The 24,915-nt window shown below is 34.6% G+C and overlaps 2 protein-coding genes across 2 annotated transcripts; one reads left to right on the top strand and one right to left on the bottom strand.

Annotated features, from left to right (window-relative positions):
• Positions 1–2,586: 2,586 nt before the first annotated feature.
• LOC136820020 (allene oxide synthase-lipoxygenase protein-like) lies at positions 2,587–22,325 on the top strand. The gene is made up of 14 exons (XM_067076258.1): positions 2,587–3,270; positions 3,701–3,745; positions 4,948–5,076; positions 5,576–5,673; positions 6,447–6,579; positions 6,968–7,063; positions 16,785–16,881; positions 18,817–18,934; positions 19,276–19,368; positions 20,214–20,383; positions 20,699–20,784; positions 21,086–21,259; positions 21,560–21,723; positions 22,112–22,325. The coding sequence occupies exons 1-14, from the start codon at positions 2,656–2,658 to the stop codon at positions 22,224–22,226; spliced, it is 2,133 nt and encodes a 710-aa protein (XP_066932359.1). The 5' UTR covers positions 2,587–2,655; the 3' UTR covers positions 22,227–22,325.
• On the bottom strand, positions 8,260–14,260 carry LOC136820039 (uncharacterized). Its single transcript, XM_067076273.1, has 5 exons — positions 14,058–14,260; positions 13,184–13,525; positions 9,984–10,160; positions 9,654–9,704; positions 8,260–9,280 (listed from the first exon to the last, which is right to left on the bottom strand). Exons 1-5 carry the CDS (start codon positions 14,131–14,133, stop codon positions 9,054–9,056), a joined length of 873 nt encoding a protein of 290 aa, XP_066932374.1. The 5' UTR covers positions 14,134–14,260; the 3' UTR covers positions 8,260–9,053.
• Positions 22,326–24,915: the final 2,590 nt, after the last annotated feature.

Genomic DNA, 24,915 nt, shown 5'->3' with positions numbered 1-24,915 from the left:
TCAAGTGTAATAAAATGTTTTTGACTGTCTATTTTACATAACTACAAATCCCCCACTGCGTTGCTAAGGTAACCGTTTGTAAACAAAATGTAATGCTTTATTAAAGGGACTTGCATAAGTTTTATTTTGATGTAGATAAAAAGTTTCTATTTCACAAAGAAAATTGGGGGAAGATAAAAAAAAAGTTAATTTGTATCTTATATATAGATGTGATTTTTCAAATTTTGTAAGAATTTGAGTTTTGTATTTCTAAAGGATGTATCTTAAACCTTGAAAATTTAGCATTCTTATTCTACGGTTAATAGAATTTCTTAACTTTTGTACTTCTTTTTTCATTAATGTGTAGTGTGTGTTTGAACTAAACTTCGCAATGTTTCAGAATTCATTAGATTAATGATGGCTCAAAATTTATTTCTTATTCTATCATATTCTTATAGGGATTATTATTCATAAAAAGGCTGTGATTTGTCAAAAATTATATTTGATGAACCTATCATTTCTTTTTAATTTCTGTTCGGAATAGCTTTTAGCCTAGCAAGTGGTAATCGTCTCTTTATTAGCAGTTTATCGAAATATTTCACTGTCTCGAAAATTTACTTTCCCTAAGTTACATAAAAACATTTTGTTGGAATAATTTAAATTTCTGGAAGATTTTATTTTCACCTTTTACGTATTTTGCTTGGATTCGAACTTGCTCGTTGCTATGGTTTAGAGTGTTTACTGGCTACAAATGAAACTTTTGATATTATTTGGTTGAAAATTTTACATTTTAGGCAAAACTAATCGACATCTTGTTATTTTGGATGTGGTGTTATGATGTAGGTGGTGTTCTTAGTCGAAAGGGAGCATGGGTTAATCAGGACACTGCAAACGCACAACACACTGATAACGGCTTTCTTTTGACCTAAACCTTTGGATGTATTTTGCGTTTAACCTACGGGAAACCTTTATATAAGTGCAATCAGTCCTGATTACCCATGATTTATTTCGAGCATGAAATGGCCTTAATTCTAATTTGAAAAAATGGCTGTCATCGAGAAATGTGGCAGGTTTTAGTAGCTCCGTGGTTTTAAGATAAATCTTTTACTTTAGTAAGTATTGAACCACAGAAAAGGGAACCAAAATGTTAAGAGTAAATTCGTTTATCATTTTCTCGAAAACACCGTCGTTTTTTATAAGATTCTTGTCACTTTTCCGGAATCTTTCCGCTATTTTTCCCGGGATAACCGGCATGAGATTGGAAAGGGTTTGTTTCTCATTTTTCAACTACCCGAAGTCCTGGTCTTTTTCTGCTAGTAAAGTGGCAAAGGAATCTTAGTGCGGAAATGGGAAACTTATAAAAAACGAAGCTACCTTTTTAAAGAAATTGCTTATCCTCAGTAAGTTTTTAAGTGAATGTGGGAGGAGAATCATATCAATAATGTCAGTAAAATGCGTGTATAACCGAAAACATTACCGTCTGTTCCACTCGAACTCGCATCATTTTTTAAAGAAATATAAGTTTTTAAATTGAGAGAAGAATTCTAGTTTTTCATGTCAAAACGACCCGCTGACAATCAACATCCTCCTTTTTTTAGCAAGATGTTCTAAGACCTTGAGTAACCTTTTTAGCGTCTTCTCCCGCGTAAGGGGAATTCAAAAGATATACCACGCGAAATGGGTAATCTGAGACTTTTCTTTTACTTACTATTTGTATGAGTTGGTGTCTTATGTTGTGCAATAATTCAAAGAAATTTTTTCTGTACTTTTTATATACTTGTTAAAAGAATATCGTATGATCCTGGTTAGTCTAATATGCAACACGACTGATTCTAAGGGTAAGGGAAGGGATGCGATAGGGAAGGTGAAGGGCAATAGTATAATCTATTTTATACAAACTCACGTTATCCTATCAAATTAGCAATTCATGATATTCATGACGTAATGTTTTCTACCGAAATATCTCAGTAGTGGCAAAATTAAAATAGAAAAAAGTTGTATAAAATTTGCCACTACTGGCAAAAACCGGGGTCTTTTCGTAGAAAACATTACGTCATGAATATCATGAATCAGCACATATACTGCGTATTATTGTATTTATAGCACGTTTTTTTTAAGATCCATTCTGAGTCCTAGTGTGTCATTTTATTCTAGTGGATCGTTTAGAATCACTCTAAAGTTGTGTTTAATTTCATTGTTCCTTTGTTGGCAATTTGGAGTTACAGTTGACGCTCTCTAGTTCGATCTTCATGGAGAATCGGATTTTCATCGAATAAGGGAGCATATCGAATAATAGAGCATCGTTTAAGAGAGTTTCTTGTTGACGGTGACTTTCAATATTATCGAATAACGGAGCGCAGCGAATATTAGAATGTTGAATTATAGAGCGTCAACTGTATTCATTAAACGGACAGTTTTCGTTTAGTTGTAACATAAATAGGGGCACCAATCGAGGCACGTGATACAAGGTGATAATAAAATCGCGTGGTAGGCTAGGGATAGGCTATCGTGGCGTTTGCACCCTTGTGGTTTTAGGGTGGGTCAAAAAAGAAAAGGTCTTTCAGTTGCCATGCCAATAAAATTTCAATTCATTTTCTATCTGTTATAGAAAAAATATCCGACAAAACAATCATTTTGAAAATTATTTAAAACAGAATTTGTAAAAAGAGAAAACCAATGGGTGTAGCATTGTCAAGACGTAACGTTGATTTTGAACTAATTTGTAAAACTGGAGATGTCAAGGGGGCTGGGACAGACTCCAACGTATATACTGTCATCGTCGATGAGGATGAAGATAAATCGCGGAACGTTCTGTTAGATTGTAATTGGCGGAACGATTTTGAACAAGGGAATATAGACACTTTTAAAATCCGGAACGTGCCAAATTTAGGGCGTGTCAAAAGTATATTATTATGGCGTGATTCATCGGGCGTTAATGATGATTGGTTTGTGGAATATATTAAAGTAAGACAATACACAGTTGGTAAAAGTGATAACTCTACAGACCAGAATGGTAATGTGAGTGTGAATTCTACAGAACAGTTTAAAGACATTGACGGAAATCACATGAAAGAGACGAACCAAAGTACAGGATCTTTAAGACAAAAAGTTGAGTATGAATATCCGTTCCCGATAAACCGATGGATTGAACCGAATCGGACTTACACATTTACCATCTATGATTCGTTGTTACCTCAAGATGATAAAAACCCAGACCAAAGATTTAAAGAACTTGAAGAGAAAAGAGAACGTTATGGATTGAAAGGAGATTGCGGTGAAGCCCCTAAACAGGTCTGTTAATTAGACGTTCATCATTTTAATCAATTAATCATTTTTTCTAAAACACTGAGTTATCGCTTGTGAAAGTTTCCAATGAAAACTGGAAATTTAGATTACCGTAATATCTTTCTGGATACCTTCAGCGAGTTTATGTATTTGTACTTTTGAGGACGGTGACTGAAGTGATTTGGAAAACCCTCAGTTCTGACCCGCAAAATCGAAGTCGGTAAAAGAACTGGTTTACCGTTGTTCTCAGTTAGTCAGGATCTAGTCAAATTAAAACCTTGTACCGTCTCCGTCGCTGAAAAACGCAGATACATAAACTTGATATTATGTCTTTTAGTTGGGTGGGGAACTGTTCAAAAGTTATCGCGAGATTTCTTTTCGAGTTTGGAACGATTAGAAGCAGACCTTTCGATTGACCCATTTTTTTTTCATTTAGATTGATGTTCTGCCAAGAGAAGAAAGTTTCAGTAATGATTATAAGGTGAGACAAGCTATGATTATTTTGGGGACCCAAAATTTATAATTCTTGACTATTTTTTCCTTACGAAAGATATTTTCTGTTCGGAAATTTTAAACGAAGTGGAATATCGACACTAGCTCCATTTAACTGTTTTTATCTCCAACATAAAGTCATGTTCCTTACTAGCCGTTATAAAACATCAAGAGTAAGATTGAAACTCAGTCGCCTGTGCAACACGAAGGTTGATAGCCACTATACCATGCGCTTTTGAAATATAGATTCTACCGTATCTACTAGTACGTACTACTTCTACGGTGTCTTATCTGTGTAAATTTTCCTCGATATGTTAAAGGATATCATTTAATGTCTCTCCTACACAACAAAAAGAAAGAACAACTTGAGGAAAAATTCGTTCTACTTTGTCCAGCATTGAGGCGCGCCTCTTTTCTGTATCATTAAAAAAACTTATGGCCAAATCTTCATGATGCACCGACCTTGCAAATAGCCCATGAAAAATTGTGCGGGTAAGCGCACAAACCAGACGGCTGTGCACATTCCCTGTGGTGCACTTGTGTGTGAGGTCTTCTTGGTGGAATGGCGACCATATCAAGGATATAAAAATTACAAACACACAGAGGATTGGAGTATTCACGGAAGAAAGAGAGGAGAAAAGGAATTATCGACCAATCAAGGTAGTATTCGAAAATGAAGACGACAAAAACAAAGTCTTGAGAGCCATCACAACATACAAAGGCCCTCCTTCATCCTATCGAGCAACAGAAGACCTCACAATTATTGAACGATTGACAATCAAAGAATTGTGCAAAAGAGCACATGAGCTCAATGCTCAAATGAAAGATTGTTTCTGACATTTAATTTAAAGTCAGGGGAAGCCCCAGAACAAAACTTTACTGAAAGAAAATTGTAACAACAAGCGATAGGCCCACGGCGTGCCTTGAACCTCAATCCTTTAATAAATAAATAACAGTTAGCCTAACTCGTGAGGTCTGTTCACCAGTATATACTCTACATTGTGACTCTATGAATAATCTAGAATTTCGAAAAATCATCAGTTGTCGTGAAACATGTAGGTTCGAATCGGGGTAAAGTCTTGAAAAGTCTCGGTACATCATGAAGATTTTAGCCGTAAGTTAAAAAAGAATATCTACAATTATGATTTGCTAAGCCTATTGGCCAAGTCATTCAACCTTTGCTTTCTTTAGTGGGATATTGTTGGTAAAAAGATGCGTCTACTCGCGCAAAAGAAATTCTTGAAACTTCGAACATCTTCAAAATGGGAGAACTTGGATGCTCTGGTCGATGTTTACAAAGGTTCATTTGGAATACCATATGTAAGTGAAATGAAAATTTCCAAATTTTTTAACCGTTTATACAATTTTAAAAGTTTCCTCTGTCCCAGATGGATTTCTGTCTCAGCGAAGTATACAAAGAGGCTTTTTCGTCTTAAAATTCTGCACAATTCACTAAAATTTCATGAAAATAAGTGCTAATTTGCTTTGTAAAATCCATTTTCGTCACCGTTTCGTTTAGCAATATGTTTTCAAGTGTTTTTCATTTGGCTTTTGTCAATTCGTATGTTGGAAGAATATTACCATTCGAATCTTTTTATAAACTATTAATTCTCAGTTCATGTCAAGGATAAAAAATACTCCAGAAAATAGAATACTTCTGTAAATCGATCAGATTCGAAATCCCTTTCGAGTTTGAATTTAAAGTCAATTCTATTTCTAATTCTATTTAGAAATGGAGATCACGGACTAGATTCGGGACAGATATAGCTTTTATCCCCTCTGGATCTGTTAATATTTATGTTTTCTCTACCAATTCCAGGGTTATTACAATTGGAAATCGGACGAAAAGTTCGGACAGCAAAGAATGCGAGGTTGTAATGCTACAATGTTGGAATTGTGCACAGAAATCCCTAAAAAGTAAGATTTCTCTTTTACAACCCTGTCTCACAGCCCCGATGGAACTTTTTTCTCAATGGGGATAAAAATTCCCATTGAAATTCCAATGGGGATAGAAATTCTATTGTTCCAAGGTTAATAAATTCAATGGGGGTGGTTTTGAAGTGCAATTTTTAAACATTGAATATCGCATGGGATGAAATAAAAGTTAATTTCCCAATGAGGCTGCAATTCTAGAATATTTTCCTACTAGGGACGAAATTTTTGCCAAACTGGGGTCCCAGTTGGTCTGTGACACAGGGGTGTCTTTCCCTTTGTTAGTAGCGTATTTTCCATTGAATGTTTATGGTAGTTATTGCAAATTTCGTATTTTTAATTCTCCCTCATGTAGAAATCCTCAATATTTTAGCCAACCTGATTTCTAGCTTTGTTTTGTGGTTTTTTAGCCAACTTTCACATATTTGCTTCTTAGCAATGATTGTCGTAAACTGATTTACCCTAAGTCTGATGTTACCAAGGGCCAAGGGCATACTGCTTTTAATGCTGAAAATTCAGAATCAACTATGGCACGAGACGCGATAGTAACCCAGATGAGGTCAAAAATCCGCAAGACCTTCGGCTATCTAGCGAAAAGGAAACCTTCGAAGATCATCTACTTGTGTTTTAACCTGTTAACGACCACTAGCCTTTTTATTGCACAGTGAACAAATAAAAAATTTGTTTGGTGAGTACTAAGGTACTAAGGGCTTTGACTGCAGTTGAAATACTAATTTTTCCTTTGATTCAATTTTCAGTTTTCCAGTCACCGGTGAAATGGCGGACCCTCTGTTAGAAGAGACATCCTTAGAAGAAGCGCTTAAAGACCGTCGTATTTACATCATCAATCTGGACGTCTTGAATGATATTATTTGTAAAGATTGTCGCACGGTACGTAAGCCCGTTATTATCTTTCCTTGCATTAAATGTGGAAATTTTCATACAGAACTCTAAAGCACCGAAGGTCGGATAGATTTTTAAGACCTCGAAGATTTTTTTAAGGAATTTTGTCTGAACGTGTCAAGGGTTTTAATGCAGGAGGTATGGAACATGGTATGACCTTGTTTTGGGGGAATTTGAGATCCAATCACAATCTTTTCATTGTGTATGCGCAATGACAGTTTAACCAAACTGGGGGTTTCGGCGCATTGAAAGTTTACTACCATCCCAATTTGATGGGAAATTGACCCACTCCTTTAGATATTATTAGCGTGGTTGGCTAATGGAATTTCAGATGCGCAAGTATATGTGGCTATTTTATCATGGAACTTTCTTTTAGATTTGTCCAGCCATGGCATTGTTTTACGACAAACCAGACGGAACATTATTACCGATCGCCATTCAACTTTTCCAAGAACCCGCTGAGAATAACCCTGTAAGTATAAAAAGGAATAAACTTCAGCGCGTACGCTTAATAAAGCTTTTATACGCTATCGGTTAAAAGAAAAAAAATCACTTCCATTATGTAGTCTTATCAGACGACACTAACAAAAATTGAAATTGAAATTATGTGAAATTAGAAGCCTTTAATGGAACTATTCTTCCAGAAGCTTTTCAAAGGGCAAAAAATAATTTTTCGGTTTCTTTCTGGCGACATTGTATCTTAGCGGCATTCTTGTGTATTAGAAGGTGGGGTAGTTTAAGGATCATTTAATAGGTACTCGATGTCTTTATGCTTGATGCTCAGCAATTAAGAGAAGGATCAAGCCTGGTAAATGGAGCAATCCACGGAGAGAGATTGGCGCCTTCCTTTACCTTCGGGTAGATATTCGTTGAAAGAGCAGCTTTTGGGTCGCCTCCGACTGCGGTCGAAGATTATACTGGAACTCTAGAAAGATTTTTAGGGATTCTTGTAATAAAAAATCAGCATGGGCTATTAGAACACCCCTGTCTCTCATCCCCACAGTGGGAATAAAAATTTCTATTGAAATCCGAATGAGGATAGAAAATATATTGTTCCAAGGCTAAAATTCAGTGGGGATAGTTTTGGAGTGCGATTTTTGAACATTGAATTTCGAATGGGGAAGAAAATTAGAGTCAATTTCCCAGTGGGCCTGAAATCCTTTTTGCCAAACTTTCCAGTATGGCTGGGGTCCAAGCGGGTCATTGACACAGGGGTGTGTTACAGATGAGAATATATGCTAATACTTTTCTGGAGTTGACCAAAGCAAGAAACACATTCTACGTTTTGAACAGAGCTGTGAAAGTTTTGAAATTATGCAGTTATTAGGAATTAGCCAGTGAGAATTGTCCAAAGTTGCTAGTTGTAATTTAACTTCAAACAGGATGGTATCGTCTGACACTTCAGGATATATGTAATCTTTTGTTAAAACCTTATGTCAAAAATTATTCGTCATATCAATGTCAATGCTTCAGAAAACAGTCGACTTCAGCAAAAGAAAAATTTCCATGTCCTTTCATTACATAAACGAAAGCACAAACAAATGCTTTGACACTTCGAAAATGAAACTAGAAAAAATATTATACTACACCTTGCTCAACTTCCTAGTTTAAACGAATGTTTTCGATTACCTAATTTGGATGAAATTATGTGCCTTCGATCCCGGCATACCGGATCAAAGTGGCATATAGAAATGTCACTTTATATCTCGTTTCTCTTGATTTCTAATTAATTAAATCAATGTCAATATTATAATTATCTACTATAACTTACTGTATAATTATGTACAATAGAATAAAAAGGTATTCTAAAAAGATCCTCTGTAATATTTCATGAATAAATTTAAAGTTAAAAACCACAATAGAATTTCCAGAAACAATTACAAAACGATCATTACCCAGTGTGATATCGCGTTTGACCACCATGAAAATCGTCAACAGCCATTGACAACTTACGACAACAATATAAAACTCGAAAATAGAAATTTCGCATATCAAATCGATCAAGTCATTATAATCCATCTGATTCGCCGTTGTATTTTTCATGATTCTTTTTCACATTATTTTAGCGTCCGTCTTATGACTTTGAAGAACGAGCCTGAAGCTATATTTCCATTTCCTTTTTACCAGAATAAATCCTTCACTACCTACAAATGAGTGAATACATTTTCATTTCTGTTCGAGAAAATAATATAGCTGCATGTTTGATTATTATTGATTCGTATCATATCGTGATCCATAAAACCAAAAACGTCAGGTAGCTTAAAATCCATCGACTGATATGAAACGCGTCAAAACAACGACTATATAACGTTGAATGAACGTCAAAATAATGTTATTGAGATATCTCATTGATCAATGTCCAGCTGACACAGTACGTTAAAACAACCTCTGCTCTATCTAACATTCTTAAAACCCACAAAACGTCAACTGGAAGTTGAAACAACGTGGGCGTAAATTATCGCTCATTTCTTAAACCTTGGCGGTAACACATTATTCGGCTCCACATATTCATAAATTCCATTACTTATCTCCATCGGTCTCTCGTAAATATTTTTATCAGTCTGTTGTAAAGAAGTATAAGTATCGTCTACAGGTGTTTCGTATTGGGCGGGTGGTGGGCGTAACTGGTCGTAAGTATTAGGTTGATAATCTGATAGATCAGCATACTGTTGCTCTTCGGAATGCGTGTCTGGAATGGAGAAGAATAAATTTTGTATATTTAAGGAAATTTCATTGGATTGGACACTCTTTGGCAACGTTATCTTCCTTATAATACATACATATACATACATACACGAGAATTTTATTGACAGTATAAGATTTTTCATGTGAAAAAGTGTTTATAGAAAATATCATATAACCGCATATAAAGACCACTGTGTCACAAGCCTGGTATGACCCCCTACCCACTGGAATTCTTGACCTGAGAACAATAGAATTTCATCTTGATTTTGATTGAGATTTTCATCCCCACTGTGGGAAGAAGCTCCAACGGGGTTGTGAGACAGTGTATAAACAACAAGAGAAGTCAAGCAAACAATGAAAATTGTACATCGACTTACTTTTTCTTAGTGATTGTGTTTCACCGTTTCTTTCCCTCCTCTTTTTGTTTCCTATAATAAATTCAAAAGAACTTTCTCGTAAAGTCGTGATATTAACTGTACTGGGTTCGAGGTTAAATCTCTGGAAAATACAATAATGCAAAAATTGTATTTTGAATATATTTTTAAGCCAGTAATTGCGTCTATTCACGAAACGCCCATGGCATTCATTACTCACAATGGTTTTAAAATCTGTTTAGGGAGTAATCAGTGAATATTTAAGAGTTGTTAACTTCAGGGGGTCAAAAAAACTTTTAAGGCTAATTGGGGTGTTTAAAATAGCTTACTTACTCCTAATGATACACAAAACAATAGCAACAGTCGTTACAATGAACAATAGAACACTAATGATGCCAATCACAATCAATAGTGTATTCGTTTCGTTATTGTCTCCTCCGTTGCCTTTTGTATTGTTGTCTTTGTTATCGGGGTGTTTTCCATTGTCTGTGCTTGTCTTGTTGTTTGACTCTAAAGTGAAAAAGAAGTAGAAGAAAAAATGAATAAGGCTGTAGGCTGTATAATCTTGCATGTGATTAACCAGAAATTTTATCCGTGATATTCCGGATGAATTTCACTCGTTCATATTTTGAAGTTTCAAAAGTGTGACCTTTGGGAATAGATCCCGAATTTCTTGCGAAACTATTCGAGATAACTAGATCTAAAACTATTTCGAAAAATCAATTGTCTGTGAAAAATACACTGTGAGTGTCTTATCCATTTTATACTGCCCCCATCCATCTCAGGAATATATTACATTTCTCAGAAGGAACCAATCTTTAACAGGCTGATACACGTTGTTTTTATAAGAACAAACTATATAAGAACATAAGGCTTCGATGGCCAAAGAACATTTTAAGGCTTCATGGGCTCTCAAACACCCGTTTTCTTAGGAAAATGGGTAAAAATGGTCACAAAATGGTGAAAGTAAGAACATTTTTAAGAACATTTTTAGGCTTCAAAAGTTTTGGATGTTCTTATATAAAAAAACGTGTACAATAAGTCATTTTGGAATTAGAATGACAAATATGAGGTCAGACCTGTATAGACTCGTGTTACAAAATTGGAAATTTCATTTAAGTTGTTTTATTGGCATTACCACTAATCCTAATCTAAGATTAAAAGTTTCTCGAAATATTGCATGTTTAGTTTGCAATATTTTGTAGCCAAGGGAAAGAATTGTAACTCTGAAATAACCAAAGGATCATTGACAAGGAGCTTTTCCTATCGTACTTTCATTCTTACGTTTCTGAACCTTTTTGGACCTACCTAAGGTAGTCCTTTAAATTAACCCTTGTCCGTTCGTTCGTCCGTTCGTTCGTTCGTCTGTTGCCAGCTTTTCTCGGGATCGGCTCATTAGTTTTTTCTATTTTTTTGCACAATGATGCAAAATGGCAATGCCCAAAATGTGACGGAGCCCGATTTTCGAAAAAAAAAATTTTCCGGCAGAAAATGGCGGAAATATGCCGGAAAAACTGGTTTTTCGGCATTTTCTCGAGATTTCATCATTAGTTTTTTCTGATTTTTTGCTCAAAGATGCGTATTAACAATGCCCAAAACATGGTCTAGTCCGATTTTTGAGAAAAAATTTTTTCCGGCCGAAAATGCCGGAAATATGCCGGAAATCGCCGTTTTTCTGGATTTTCATTGGACTTTTCCATATAATTGGTTGTTTTTTCATTCAAAAAGATTATCAATAGCAATGCCCACCATCAAGCATGTTTCAATTTTCAATAAAATTGATTTTTGAAGCCGGAACTTTCTAAAAATCGCCGGAACAGCCGATTTTCGCCGGAAAAACGGTATTTCTTGAATTTCTTGAGCTGTACTTTATATTTTTTCATGAAATTTTGCACATTGATGCAAAATGTCAATACCTAAATTGTGACGGAGCCCGATTTTCGAAAAATATTTTTTTCCGGATTTTTTACATTTTCTCGAATTTTCATCAAAAGTTTTTTCTGATTTTTTGCAGAAAAATGCGTATTCCCAATAGTGAGGTCTGTTAGCACAAAAATACTTCAGATGGTGATTAAAGCATGAAATTTGGCACAGATGATCCTTAGAGGGTCTAAAACTTAATTTTGAACAGTAACACCAAACTTTGCCACCTGGCCACCTGCCAGATGACGTCATCAGGTGGCTTAGCAAAAATTTATTTTTTTGAAAATATTTAAAATCTGATGGTATCAGCGGAAAGAGCATGAAATGCTGATGAAAATCGAGGTATAAAACATGCCTTCAAAATCTTCCTATCAAAAGTTATGAAGGTTTAAAGTTTTGTGATGACGTCATCATAAGCCTTTCCAGGCAAAACCTAAAATCCCGTAATAACGGAACTAGTTGACCAAATTTAGTGTTTTAAACATGACTCCATGTCAAAATTTTAAGTTCCATCTGATGCTTGGGTCTAAACAACATAGGAAGGCTTAAAACATCCAAAAAAATTAGTTGGTTGTACACTGTGCTCCTGAAGGGAGAACGCTGCGTTGATTTGCCTTGTAAAGCTCAAAATCTAAGTTTTAGTATTCTGTAGGATTTAAAGCTTTTAATTCAATTTGAACATCGGAATCGGAAAAAGCAATGAATTTTGATATGAATTCATGTATAAAACATGAAATTTGGTCAATTTGTACCAAAATTACGAGGTTTTTAAGTTTTGCCTGGAAAGGCTTATGATGACGTCATCAAAAAACTTTCAACCTCCATAACTTTTGATAGGAAGATTTTCAAGGCATGTTTTATACCTCAATTTTTATCAGCATTTCATGCTCTTTCTGCTGGAACCATCAGATTTTGAATATCTTCAAAAAAATAATTTTTTGCCCAGCCACCTGATGACGTCATCTGGCAGGTGGCCAGGTGGCAAAATTTGGTGTTACTGTTTAAAATTAAGTTTTAGACCCTCTAAGGATCATATGATCCAAATTTCATGCTTTAATCACCATCTGAAGTATTCTTACGTTTTTATGTGCTACCTGACCTCACTACAATGCTTAAAACATGGCTGAGTTTTTTTGATTTTTGAGAAAATTTTTTTTTGGTTGAAAATGCCGGAAATCGCCGTTTTTGCAGATTTTCATTAGATTTTTTTTCTTGTATTTCACTCAAAAACATTATTGATAACAACATCAAGCATGATTCAATTGTCAATAAAACTGATTTTTGCGACCAGAACTTTCTATTTATTTTTCCCCTACAACCCTTCCCTCTCCCCCCATCAACAATCAATGATGAATTTATTGCGTTATGCATTTTCGCTAAACGCTATACTTTTTGACTGATTTTTTTCTCCTCGCATTGCTATCCAACTTTCATCATCAGGTAGGTCCATTCAGCATCTAGCTTGTTGACTTAAACATTACCAATGCTCTAGTAAAATATTCACTTGTTAAAGGCTGAAAAGGGCCCAAAGAAAATCAGTATTTTCTGAAATCTGAGTGTGAAATTGTTCTTAAAATTTATTCTTGTGTTTTAAGCCAAATTATCCTTACCTACAGCCAGTTGTACATCCTTACTATAATAGAACTGTCTTCCAGAGATACATTGAACTCGACAATTGTAAGTCGCTTCATCTTCTTTGGTGACATTATGTATCACAATCAAATATCGGTCTCCGTATTTCTCTGTTGCCATTCTGTCTGGTGCTTTCCGAGTCTTAATGAAAGCTGTTCCACTCTTTTTGACCACTAGAATAGTTTGTTTGCCTTTAACTTTTTTGTAACATGAGACTTTATTCAAGATATAATTCCAAGGGCGATGGATATCCCATTCTAAGGTAGCCTGTTTTCCTTCCAATATGACCAGGCTAGGTTTGGGTACTTTGACATCACAGGCTATAAAATGAAGGTGAAAAAAGATATAAAATAGTTCGAATGAACCCCAATATTATGCAAATAATGAGCTTTACTCACTAAAGTTTTTTTTAAAGATTCCTTATCGACATATTTTCCATTCCCACCCATCTTAATGGGACGAGATGGAGGTTTTACAAGCTCTTATTTGATTTGGTTGGTCGTTAACCAGTAATAAAACAATTTTGTTACTTTTTCTAAACAACGCGCCATTTTTATTACTTCAAATGACCAATTATTAAAGTATCTTATAAAAACTCCATTTTATCTGAGCAAAACGCGCATAAAGTTTACAAATCAGATAATTTGTACTCAGTACCCAGCTATCCGTTTATAGTGCTAGTTGGATTTTTCGTCTTTACTAAGTATATTACTTGGCATTAGGTTGTGGATACCGACGATGTAATCGAGAGACTCAGATGATCGAATTATCAATTTAGACTTCATTTTTCTGATCTTTGGACCTAAAAAATAGCAGTAACTCGAAGCAGCATTACTATAACCAATAGCTTACCTAAATTTCGACCAATCAAATTAACCAAAACCACACAATATGTAAACACAACTTTATAATCATGGAATTGTATCATATTTTCAAGTTTTGTCCTCCAAACACAAAAACCAATTTTAATTTATGAAATCTCTGAAAATACTTTCTTTCTGAAAAAAAACAAAAATGACATATGCCATATGATCTTCACTGCATAGATTGTAATTAAAGACAATCTTTTCTATTGGGAAATTAGAGAAGAAAAAAAAACAAATCAAGTTATTCTTTGTGACAAATTAATTATAATACGTTAATTTTGACGATATGACGTGATATGTCTGTTCGTCTTGCCAACTAGAAAAATCTTTTTATAAGAACTTCCGGAAACGGTTTGCTGGGGGCCATGGTATAACTTAAAATCCTCGAGATTTCAAACACGGATATATCTACTAAAACCCCAAAAAGTAACATACTAACTTAACCATAACATATCATTTAAAATCTAGGCTATATTTGTCTGATGCAGCGTATTTCTCAAGAGTCTAAGGTACTTTGATAATTTATTGCTTTTATCACTAAAAGCACTTGCTATTCTTAGGAGTTTTTTATCCTGTTTTCCCTGTCGTCATTCCTTTTGTCTTCAAAGCGGAATTTGTTTTGATTACGAGAATTTCGGCAAATTCACTTTCGATTTGTTGTTTTAATTATTTATTTTCGCGAAAAAATGTGTCAAAATGACGCACGAATGACTAAAAAGGTATTTCGATCCCGACACTTTTTGTTCGGTGCGCCCGAATCCTGTATGTTTTATGAGAATAAAGTATATAGTAACACGAGGCTCCAAAAAACCAAAAGATTTCTAGGAATATTTTCAGGCTTGCAGACTCTAAAACATGATGCCTAGAACGCTTTCATATTGCCTTAGAGATATTACAACAGAATTTCAGCGCTTGACCAATTAGAAACAACAATACTTTTTGCAATACTCACTTTTTTTTACTTGGAAAAGATTAAAGCACTCAATCTAGCCCTTCAAGCTTTACAGAAAACTGTAAGAGTAACTACGCTACCAGCAACATTTAAGAATTAAAAATCACTATCAACAAATAATTTTTCGTCAGTAATCTTTAACTTGTATTATCTATTTCAACATCACGACATAAGATTTTCATATCTCGACTGATCTTATCTATTTGTCATTGTACGTATTAGAAAATTTTGAAGATTATTTTGTTAGCTTCTGTCAATCATTTGATAAACTTCCGTGTATTTCTTATAAAATAAATATTTTATGATATAGAAATATGTCTATCCTTACAGCTCCCTTTATTTCCCTTATAAGAGGAAGAATTAAAAAGGTTTTGAACAAGCTGGTAACTCATATGGCACGAGAAAGTGATATATCAGTTTATTATTGGTCAGTGAATCAAGTAATTCATTTTAGTCGAACAAAAAATAGATCTAGAGTTAAAACTTGTGTTCCTTCAATAAAAAATTCGACAAGTTCTTGTTTAAACTAGATACCTTGTTTCTAGGCAACTAGATGCAATTGGATTCACCAAAAGGTAAACAAAAAAGAGCCAAGTGTCAATAAAAAATGCAAAGGATATAAGTTTTCATAAACGTTAGCATAACCTATGTCATCATCACAGGATAAAGTTGAAATGATACCGTTGGCTTTTTACTCCTCTATGACGTCACTTTGTCTTTGTGACACCATTTCTTTCAATGAAAGAAAAGGCGATGAAAGGCAAACTGGGTAATCATGGGTGATGGTCCCATCTCTACCGATCTGTATTCAAACCCTGGATTAAGGATTATGTCTATCATTGAACAGAAAACCTGTCAACGATTTCGTGGTTATGCGCAACCCAAATTTCGTAAACAAATTTAGTTTAAATAATCAATCAATCAATCAATCAATCAATTAAGAATCATTACCAATTATATCCATAATAAATACCTGCCTAATGAAATAAAAAAAAAACCATATCATCCAGTTTCGACTTTTGCTTCTTTGCAGTATCGTTATGTCCATCTACACACAAGTATAGTTTCATTATACATGTCTAATTGACGTTATAACTGACCACTGAAGTAAGCTGATTCTTAGAACTGAGACAACAATTTGCCAATGTTCAGCTCTTTAAGAAAGCCACAAATCCATAAACAAAATTTGGCTTATAAATGGTTATGTTTATTATTCAAATGAGTACTATAATCACCCTTGAGGTGCAGGTTATTCCAGAATTCTTTTTAGCCATTCCCTCATGTTAAGGTCGTAAGTTGACCATATTTCTCGTTAAGGAGTTTTGGGGTTCGCTCAACAATATTTAACATTTCGGGAAAAATCAAAGAAGGGAGTTTCGTAGATTTAGTCGAAAATACAGTGGGTTGGTGAAAAATTTGCCTAAAATCCAGATAACTTTCCTTCAAAAATGACCCTCCCAACTTAAGGGGTAGATTAGTCAAATAACCCAAACGCTAAATATTTTATTTTATTTTGAACATTCAGACACGAATGACGCATATGCGCGTTCTGAAAAAGCTCATTTTATCGTACTGGACATTTTATGTCATAATTCCCGACCATCAGATTTAAGAAAAAAAGTTCTGCTTTTTTGTATAAATTGCAGGACAAGTGAGGTCACGCCCTTCAAATAAGTTTTGCATCTATACTGTCAGACAGTGTCCGGTTCTGGTGGTCATCTACCAATTTTCATGTTTATATTTTTTCTTCTTTTACTGCAGATCTTTTTACCAAGTGATCCTGAGTACACATGGATGTTGGCGAAAATGTTTTTCAACAATGCTGAATGCTGCTTACATCAAACTTGCACACATTTGGGTAAGAAGAACGATCCAACACCCTAAAAGGGGCCTTACTTTCTTTATTTGTAGATGTTTTGAATTAAGTCGATAATTTTTTTGTGCAATACAGGTGACTCTGGCTAATTCGAACTCGAACGGAGAATTTTATTTGTTCGAATTACAGAGAGATTCGAGTTATGGAAAGTATTTTAAGTAATTTTTTCCTTGATCAGGGTGTCTACGGGACCTTGAAAACCTTGAATACCTTGAAAATGAACGACCCAACCTTGAAAACCTTGAAAATTATCACCTTTCTGGGAAAAACCTTGAGAACCTTGAATATCGTTAAAAACCTTGAAAAGCACTTCTTCCTATTCGTCCTATTTATCATAACTCTTTATTAATTAGGGAGGTGGCTAGAGTCTAGTTTCTTCTCTAGAGTGGAGAAGTAAGGCATCTCCATCCTTCTACTAGCCTTTCAATTACCTAGGTTTTTTCATCTTTCTATCGATTGTCATTGGTTCTACCGGTTTATTCTGGCAATTCTTATAGGTTCAGATTAATTTTGATTATTGTGTACTGGGTTTTTCTCATTCATTACCGTATACTAATCTTATTATTTTAGTTTTAATATAATACACGCTTCTTTTTATGAGAAAAACTTCTATAAGAATATCAGGGTGAGATTTCAGAGTTAGAACAATAGGCCTATTGTTTAAAACAATAGAAAAATGAGAATAGTGCTCACCATCAGCCAAAAGTAAACTATCTTATAAAAAAAGCGTGTAGTATTGGAGCCATACAGGGTGGGACAAAAATGTGCTTCTTGAAGAGAAATTAGTGTCTTTGTCTTTTTATGACATCCCTTGAAGACATTCTATCATAGTTTCACAGTTTCATAGTTTATACCCGTTACATTTAGGGAGGGTCTTGGATTTTGATGAAACCCAGATATAGGGGGTTTAAACGTTTGAATTTCCTAAGAGGGGGTTGACAGTTAAGGGAGGGGGGTTCTACAGAAAATTATGTACAAGTTGTAATTATATACATTCCTTTTTTTTGAAAAAAATTTTCAATAAAATTTCCTAGGGAGATCTGATATTTCAAATGTATTTTAATGGGGGTTACCACATGAGGGGTCTTTTTACTGAGTGGATGTTCTTGAACCCTCTAGAAACTATTTCTATCAAATATACGACTAGGTTTCTAGCACAGCCAATAAAAGAGAAATGAAATTTCTATGGTACTGACTGCTCTGCAAGTGGTACATTTTTTTGCCTGAAAACTTTTTTGCCCACCCTGTTTGGCTCATATGGCTAAAAGATGTAAAAGTTATTTCTTATATCTATTTGGCTTTGAATACTTGTTTTTCACGATGCCTACTGGTAGTATCTTACAAAACTTGTCTGAGAGCCATATCAACTGAGTATCAAAAAACCTTGAAAAGTACTAAACTTTTTGCCAAAAGAACCTTTAAAACCTTGAAAATCCTGAAAAAAATCCGTAGATGATGGGTCTGGGAAAAAGTTCGATTTATAGAAATATTCGAGTAAAAGAAGTTAAGAAAGAGTCTAGAGTATTCACATGGGTCGAGGATCGGCCCTTGACCTTGAGAGGACTGCATTTTTAACAAAATAAATTTGTCCTAATTAGATCAGGAAAAGAAGCCCGAGTTTTATAATTGATACAGTTGACGCTCTCTTATTCGATTTTCAAGATGAATTGGATTTTCATCGAATAAGGGAGCGTATTGAATAGTAGAGCGTCGTTTATGAGAGTTTCTTGTTGACGTTGACTTTCAATATTATCGAATAATGGAGCGTATCAAAAAGTAGAACTTCAAATTAGAGAGCGTCAACTGTATTTTCAAAACCTATTGTTTGGAACCTTTCAACGAATGAAAGGTTCTTTCTTTACTTTTACCGGGTAATTGTATCATAATAAAATTCCTTCAATTTTTGATTGTTTTTAGGATTCACTCACTTGGTATGTGAATCAATCTGTATTTCAATCCATCGAAGTTTATCACCCTCGCATCCAGTTTTTCGACTTTTGGGGCCCCATTTTCTCTACCTGATCGCTATAAACAGGTATGTTATTGACATTTTTATCAACAACTGTCGGTACGATAGGAAAAAACAAAATTTAGTTTTGGAATGTCATATTCTTCGCCACGGAAAGTCATGTGATCTACTTTTCAACCAATAAGATTCCATCATTTCAAGGGGAAAACGAACTCTACGGTTTAACTCACTAAAAAGTTTTGCTTACTGAACACGCAATTAATCTTCTTAGTCAGTTAAACCATAATTCTCTGTTTTCTATCCAGTTTGAGGTCGTGTCTTGCCAAAGATTTAGGATATTAGAGGATAGATAATCATTTGGTTCGAGAACGCCATAGCTTAAGTACTGTTTTTGTTCCTCTCATCAGTTTGGCAGTGCAGAAGTTGTTGTCACCTGAAGGTTGGATTGATATCACCATGACAATGGGTGTATCTGGCCTCTTCCAAATATTGAAGAAAAAGTACGTATTTTTCATGTTCATTGCTCTAACTTAAGCAATGTTTATTCGATCATTATTTGATGAAACAGTTCTGGTGGGAACCTCCTAACGACTGGAAGAATCCCAGTCCCCACTGAGAAAAACTCCTAAATTTCATAAATTTCGGAAAATGGAAAAACTACAATTGATTCTCATCCACCTCTCGGAATGAGGCTAATATTATGAAAATCCCCATTTGATAATATGAGCTGTAGAATTTCAAATCTTTATTTTCTTACTTGACTGAAACATACTCACCAGGACACTGAAACAAGGGTGTCAAAATGTTCCTATTTCTGATCCAAATTTCCATGCGCATTCTCGGTATTCAACCTGATCTTCTTGACTTGAACAAGATATGTTTTAATTTAACTTTCAGGTTTCAAACGTTCGAGTGAATTTTCATTCGAGTGAATTTTCATTCGAGTTTAAGTTAAAAGGAATTTTTGTGTTTGAAAATGTGAATTTCATAATTCCATAAGTCATGAGCCGAAAGAGTCGTATCTGAGAGAGGACTCTATGGCAATAAAAATCCAGAGGGTTTTCGAAAATACACGTCAACAAGTCAAAAATGTAAGTTCAAAATAGGGGGGGGTAGGCGTAGCTATCAAAAATGACCTCTCCTTAACCCACGATGCATGGTATTCACGTTGTTATCTTTTATAAGGAAACACCTGAAAAACAGAGGGCTTTTGCCATCTTAAACAATAAAATTAGTGGCAAACGCCCTGTATTTTTTGAGTGTTTTCGTATAAAAGGTTACATCGTGAATATCATGAATTCATTCATTTTTAATATCCCAATATTTCTTCATCAATCTATCACAGATGGAAAGATTGGCGTTTGGATACTGATGGTTGGTTACCGTCGGAGTTGAAGAAACGTCAAGTCGACGATGATGAACGGTTGACAGGCTACATGTATCGAAAAGACGCGTCGACTCTACATCAAGCTATTTGGGATTATGTTTCAGAAGTTTTGACTAATATTTATGGAGGTACAGTGTTATCTTTTTTAGCCTTGACTTCGAGCGGTCATAATGTCGAAAACGTTTAGTCTCAGTTACATTTTGGTAAGAACTGAAATTTTAGTAGGATATATTTTTACCCAAGCATTATTGTTTTTTGAATTTTTCATCAAGTTCAAATCTGAACTACATAAATTTATTTGTTCAAAAGATTTCCTGGTTGCTTTAAAGGTCATAGAAGGTAGGTTTGTGGGCCAAACTTCTCACTCCATCCATAACTTAAAAGCTTGTCAAAAGTAAAAGCATATTCATTGTAGAATCTCATAAAATTTCATATCACTTTAGAATCCACCGAAAAACTGACGGACGATTTTGAAATCCAACAATGGGGTGCTTGTCTTACAAACTGTGATACTGGAGTCGGTATTAAGGTAATTATTTTAAGATTTTCATTCTTGTTCGTTCGTTCGTGCATATTTTAGCTTTATAAACTCTGAGAGGCCTGATAGAAAACGGTCCTTCATTTATCATTTTTCTTTTTCTCGTTTATGAAAAATTTCATATGGATTAGTTGGTTGATTCGGCTATTACATCATAATTTTGAGATTCGACCAATCCAATCAAAAGTGGTTTGTTTTTGGAGTATAAATGACAGACTATATAGGAAGAAAATATCTCACTTGATTTCAAAGTAGAATCTTATGATTTTCATTTGACATTTTTGTTTTTTAGGGCGTTTTCGGTGACGGCAAATTTGAACAACTGGACGATTTAATCAAGACAGTCACTTCCGTTATCTACCTGAGTAGTGTTGCACACGCCGCTGCCAACTTCTGCCAATATGACGAATACGCCTTTCCGCCCAATTATCCCGCCATTCTGAATGGAAAAGCGCCAAGCTCAAAGGTAAGATTTAATTGAAGGAATATTTTTTATGAATCAACATTTCCAACTTGACAATAGGCTGTTGACATCCTCCAATGGAATATCTCTCTAGTCTGGAAGTCTGGTTTTGACTTTCGAGGTCCATGTTTCCGATCACCTGATCAAAATCCACGTCAGAGAGTGGTCAATGAAATTGGGAAAGTCGTCGCATTGGAATTGCAATGCGACGTCACCAAGACTTTTTTGCTTATGTTTTCTGACAGGGTTTATTTTTCAATTGAAATTGCTCCAACGAATTATCTGATACTTTTAATTTTGCAGGCTGAGATAACGGAGAGTGACGTATTGAGTTATCTTCCAAATAAGGATACAACTCTCTCCATCATGGTGGTGACAAAGATTTTGAGTGATCGAGGTACCAATGGTCTCGGTGATTTTGAGATCCAATATCAATATGAACCAAAAGCTGTAGAAGCTGTTGAAAAGTAAGAAATGTCCTTGGCCCTTTGGCGTAAGCCTGAAAATATTTTTGGACAAGACAATCCCCGAAAACGAAGGCTGGGGTTCAGGCCACCCAAATCTTTGACGCGGTCTGACGAAATTTCGTAATCTAAACCCTCAAAATGTTCGGAGTTTACAGCCGTCAGGGTGGTTTACGGGGAAAATAATGGCGGTAGAATTTACAACAAGCGGTCGATCATATCTTGGTCTCGCCTCGATCAATTCTACTCCGCTCTGGGATTGCTTTCTTCTCTCAAATTTGTCTCCTAAGATATTCCCATTTTAGTGATCTTGTGTAGGCTATGCGATATTCATCATTCACTTATAAAAAAACATTGATCGTTTATGAAATTATATGTGTATCTTTTACAGGTTTCGAGCCCGCTTAGCAGAGATCAGTAAGGAGATCAAAGAACGCAATGCGAATATGAAGGACCCTTATCCTTATTTGGACCCTGAAGAAGTTCCAAACGCTATCAGTATTTAAAGGATGTGACTAAATATGCGTGATATGTAAAGTTGTAGATTATATAGTCTAATAAATCACTGGTGAAATGCAATATGGTGTCAAATTTTAGAAGCAAGACCTCAATAAAAGTGATAAGACTATCTGCCAGCGCAAAACGATGCTACGACAGAAGTTTTACGACGCTCACCTAGCATAAGATGGATCTTGTATGGACGTTGTATTGACGTTCAGTATCAGGGCTAATCACAGAAATGAGACCAATCTCATTTCATCATCCTTCTGTTAATGAATTTCATTCAATCAAGGTGCCCAAAAGTTTACTAAACCTTTTTACAACTAGACGCCAATTAAAACCCTGGGCATACCAAAGGTTAATAATAGTTTATAGTTTAAGGTTGGGACATTAATTAAAAAACACCTTTTGTCCAATACGATTCGCACTGTCTTGGGGGCTCCCATTTTAGGGTATTAGTCTCTTTCATAGGACTCATGCATCTGCATATTCAATTTAAAGAGCAAAAATGCACAAATCTGTGCAGATTTCCTTTTGCTAAAGACGCTCAAAATTGATTTTTACCACCCATCGATTAACTTGGGGATTCATGAACTCTTTTCTATTGTTGCTGCTTTATGTACAAATTTTAAACAAAAGAGTTTTCAACCATAAAAAGTTGATTACTGCAATGACGAAGAAAATTATCATGTACTAAAAACACGAATCCTATGAAATAGGGTAATGGTTACCTGTAAATACTTTTTACAATACTTATTTTTTTCGTAATTTAATAAAACCTAGCACTTTGAACGTTGATCGTTTAAAAAAATTATTTACTAAGGAAATAATATTTTAATTTTTGAATGAATAATTTTTTTTCATAATACTCATATTTATTTTGTAAAAAATAATTTTAGTTTTGTTTGATACACTATATGTATTTTATTTCATGAGGGTATTTTAAAATCGGAGTGTAATGCAGTGATTCCCGGCAACAATTTTATAAGAACAATAATAGATAATAGGCTAAAAAATGGCTGAACTTTAAGCAAATTAAGTGTCAAATTATTAAAAAAGGCAATTAGCCTAAGTCAGATTTGCACTAAAAATAAGAACAGGATAAGAACAATTTTAGGTTAAAAAATAAGCCAAGTCTCATAAAAAATCCACTTGCTCTTATAAAAAACATTGTCAAATCATTTTTATCTAGTAATTTGATTTAAAATGGTTGAAATTCTACGAAAATACCCTTATAGGATTGAGACAAAACTTCATGTTTGCAATATAATTTTTAAAAGTTTTTTTTTTTAAATATATGGGTTTGATTTTTTGATAAAAGCCAGAGATAACAATTTTGAAAAAATATTATTACTTAAAAATACTTAAAAGATTCATTTTTGCAACCTTGAGCCCGACTAAATTTTAAAAGAAAGATGGCCGCGATTGGCCTATAATTTTACGAAAGTTACGAACTCCTATCCTAAAGGCCTAAAATTTCAAGCCACTCCTCACAATTTGACAATGTGGAAACTTTATTAATCAATTGTCATACAGAAACGAGGTTGGGTGGAGAAGAAATTGTATAGTTGTTTTATATGTAATGTTGTAAAATTTACTCATGGACTGTAAATTTTGTTTAAATATCTACAACCTAACAAAATTTTGACCTGAGTTTCACACAGTAACTATGAATTATGGATTATTGATTTTATTTGATTGTCCTCTTTTGTTTTGATTAATTTCAGAAGCAGCCACCTAAAGACCTAAAATTTGCAAATACCTGTTCTGATTTGCCAGCTGGAAGAATTTCCCCGAAATTAAGAACAGCTCCTCGTTTTCCATGGGAGAAATTTTTACTTCAGAACAGTTATATTTTTCCAGCTAGGAGGTAAAAAAACTTTCAGAACATGTACGAAATTATTACCAGGCGATTGATTTTATGCGAGTTAACTGTTCTTATCTACCAGGGCTGACAAAATCTTATAAGAACATCGCCAAATTCCAGCTCGACTGAAGGACTTTTAAGAACAGAAACTTAATTTCCAGCTAGCTAACAGTTATTTGTGCGACAATTTTCAGATGTTCTACGCAGATGAAGAATTTCAGCTGCCACTCCAGGCAACCACATTCAGAAGGAAAACAGATCTAAAAGACTTTTTGACTTTTTTGAAATTCACTCAGAACAGATAGGAAATTCTTAGACACCTTATTTTTTCATAAGAACAGATCATATTTTTCAAGCTGATCCCAATCTTCAGTAGAACAGACCACTTTTTTCCAGCAGACTTTTTCCATATCCAGCTGGAACGTGCCTTCAGAAGAGATATTTTGAAGTCCCTCTTCGGTGGATGCTTTCGTATTTTATTGGTGTGTTATTTTTGATTTATGGTTGTGGTCAAAGATGAAGACAAAGACAGAGATCCAGTCCAAGTAAGAGTTACTTCACTTTTTGTGAATTCATCTGCATTTATATATAATAAGTTTCTCTCTTAGTAGAATAAGTCAGAAATTCCTCTTTGTCCTTAGTTATATTCAATGTGTCATGTTCGAGGACATTGCGTTTTGTTTATCTTATCTTCTACTAACCTGAGACCAAATTGTGATTGTTTTCTGCCCACCAAGCTCTAAAGTGATGGGTGAAAACATGACAATCTGACGAATATAAAATCCCGATTTTGGAAGGACCGCGCTCGTTTCAAAGACCTGGAAATG

The sequence above is a fragment of the Clytia hemisphaerica genome, unplaced genomic scaffold (assembly GCF_902728285.1).
Source record: "Clytia hemisphaerica strain Z4C2 unplaced genomic scaffold, Clytia hemisphaerica genome assembly, whole genome shotgun sequence".
NCBI lineage: Eukaryota > Metazoa > Cnidaria > Hydrozoa > Leptothecata > Clytiidae > Clytia > Clytia hemisphaerica.
Note: the sequence above shows the minus strand (reverse complement) of the source record. Positions and strands in the feature narration are given on the sequence as shown.

Bases quoted from the DNA above. Each gene is read 5' to 3' on its own strand.
- LOC136820020 (XM_067076258.1), top strand. From the start codon at position 2,656: ATGGGTGTAGCATTGTCAAGACGTAACGTTGATTTTGAACTAATTTGT. The intron at 18,935-19,275 runs GTATGTTATTGA...TCCTCTCATCAG, and splicing joins TACCTGATCGCTATAAACAG to TTTGGCAGTGCAGAAGTTGT. The intron at 20,384-20,698 runs GTACAGTGTTAT...ATATCACTTTAG, and splicing joins TTTGACTAATATTTATGGAG to AATCCACCGAAAAACTGACG.
- LOC136820039 (XM_067076273.1), bottom strand. From the start codon at position 14,133: ATGATACAATTCCATGATTATAAAGTTGTGTTTACATATTGTGTGGTT. The intron at 10,161-13,183 runs GTAAGGATAATT...TTTTCACTTTAG, and splicing joins GGATGTACAACTGGCTGTAG to AGTCAAACAACAAGACAAGC. The intron at 9,281-9,653 runs GTAAGTCGATGT...TCTCCATTCCAG, and splicing joins AACACAATCACTAAGAAAAA to ACACGCATTCCGAAGAGCAA.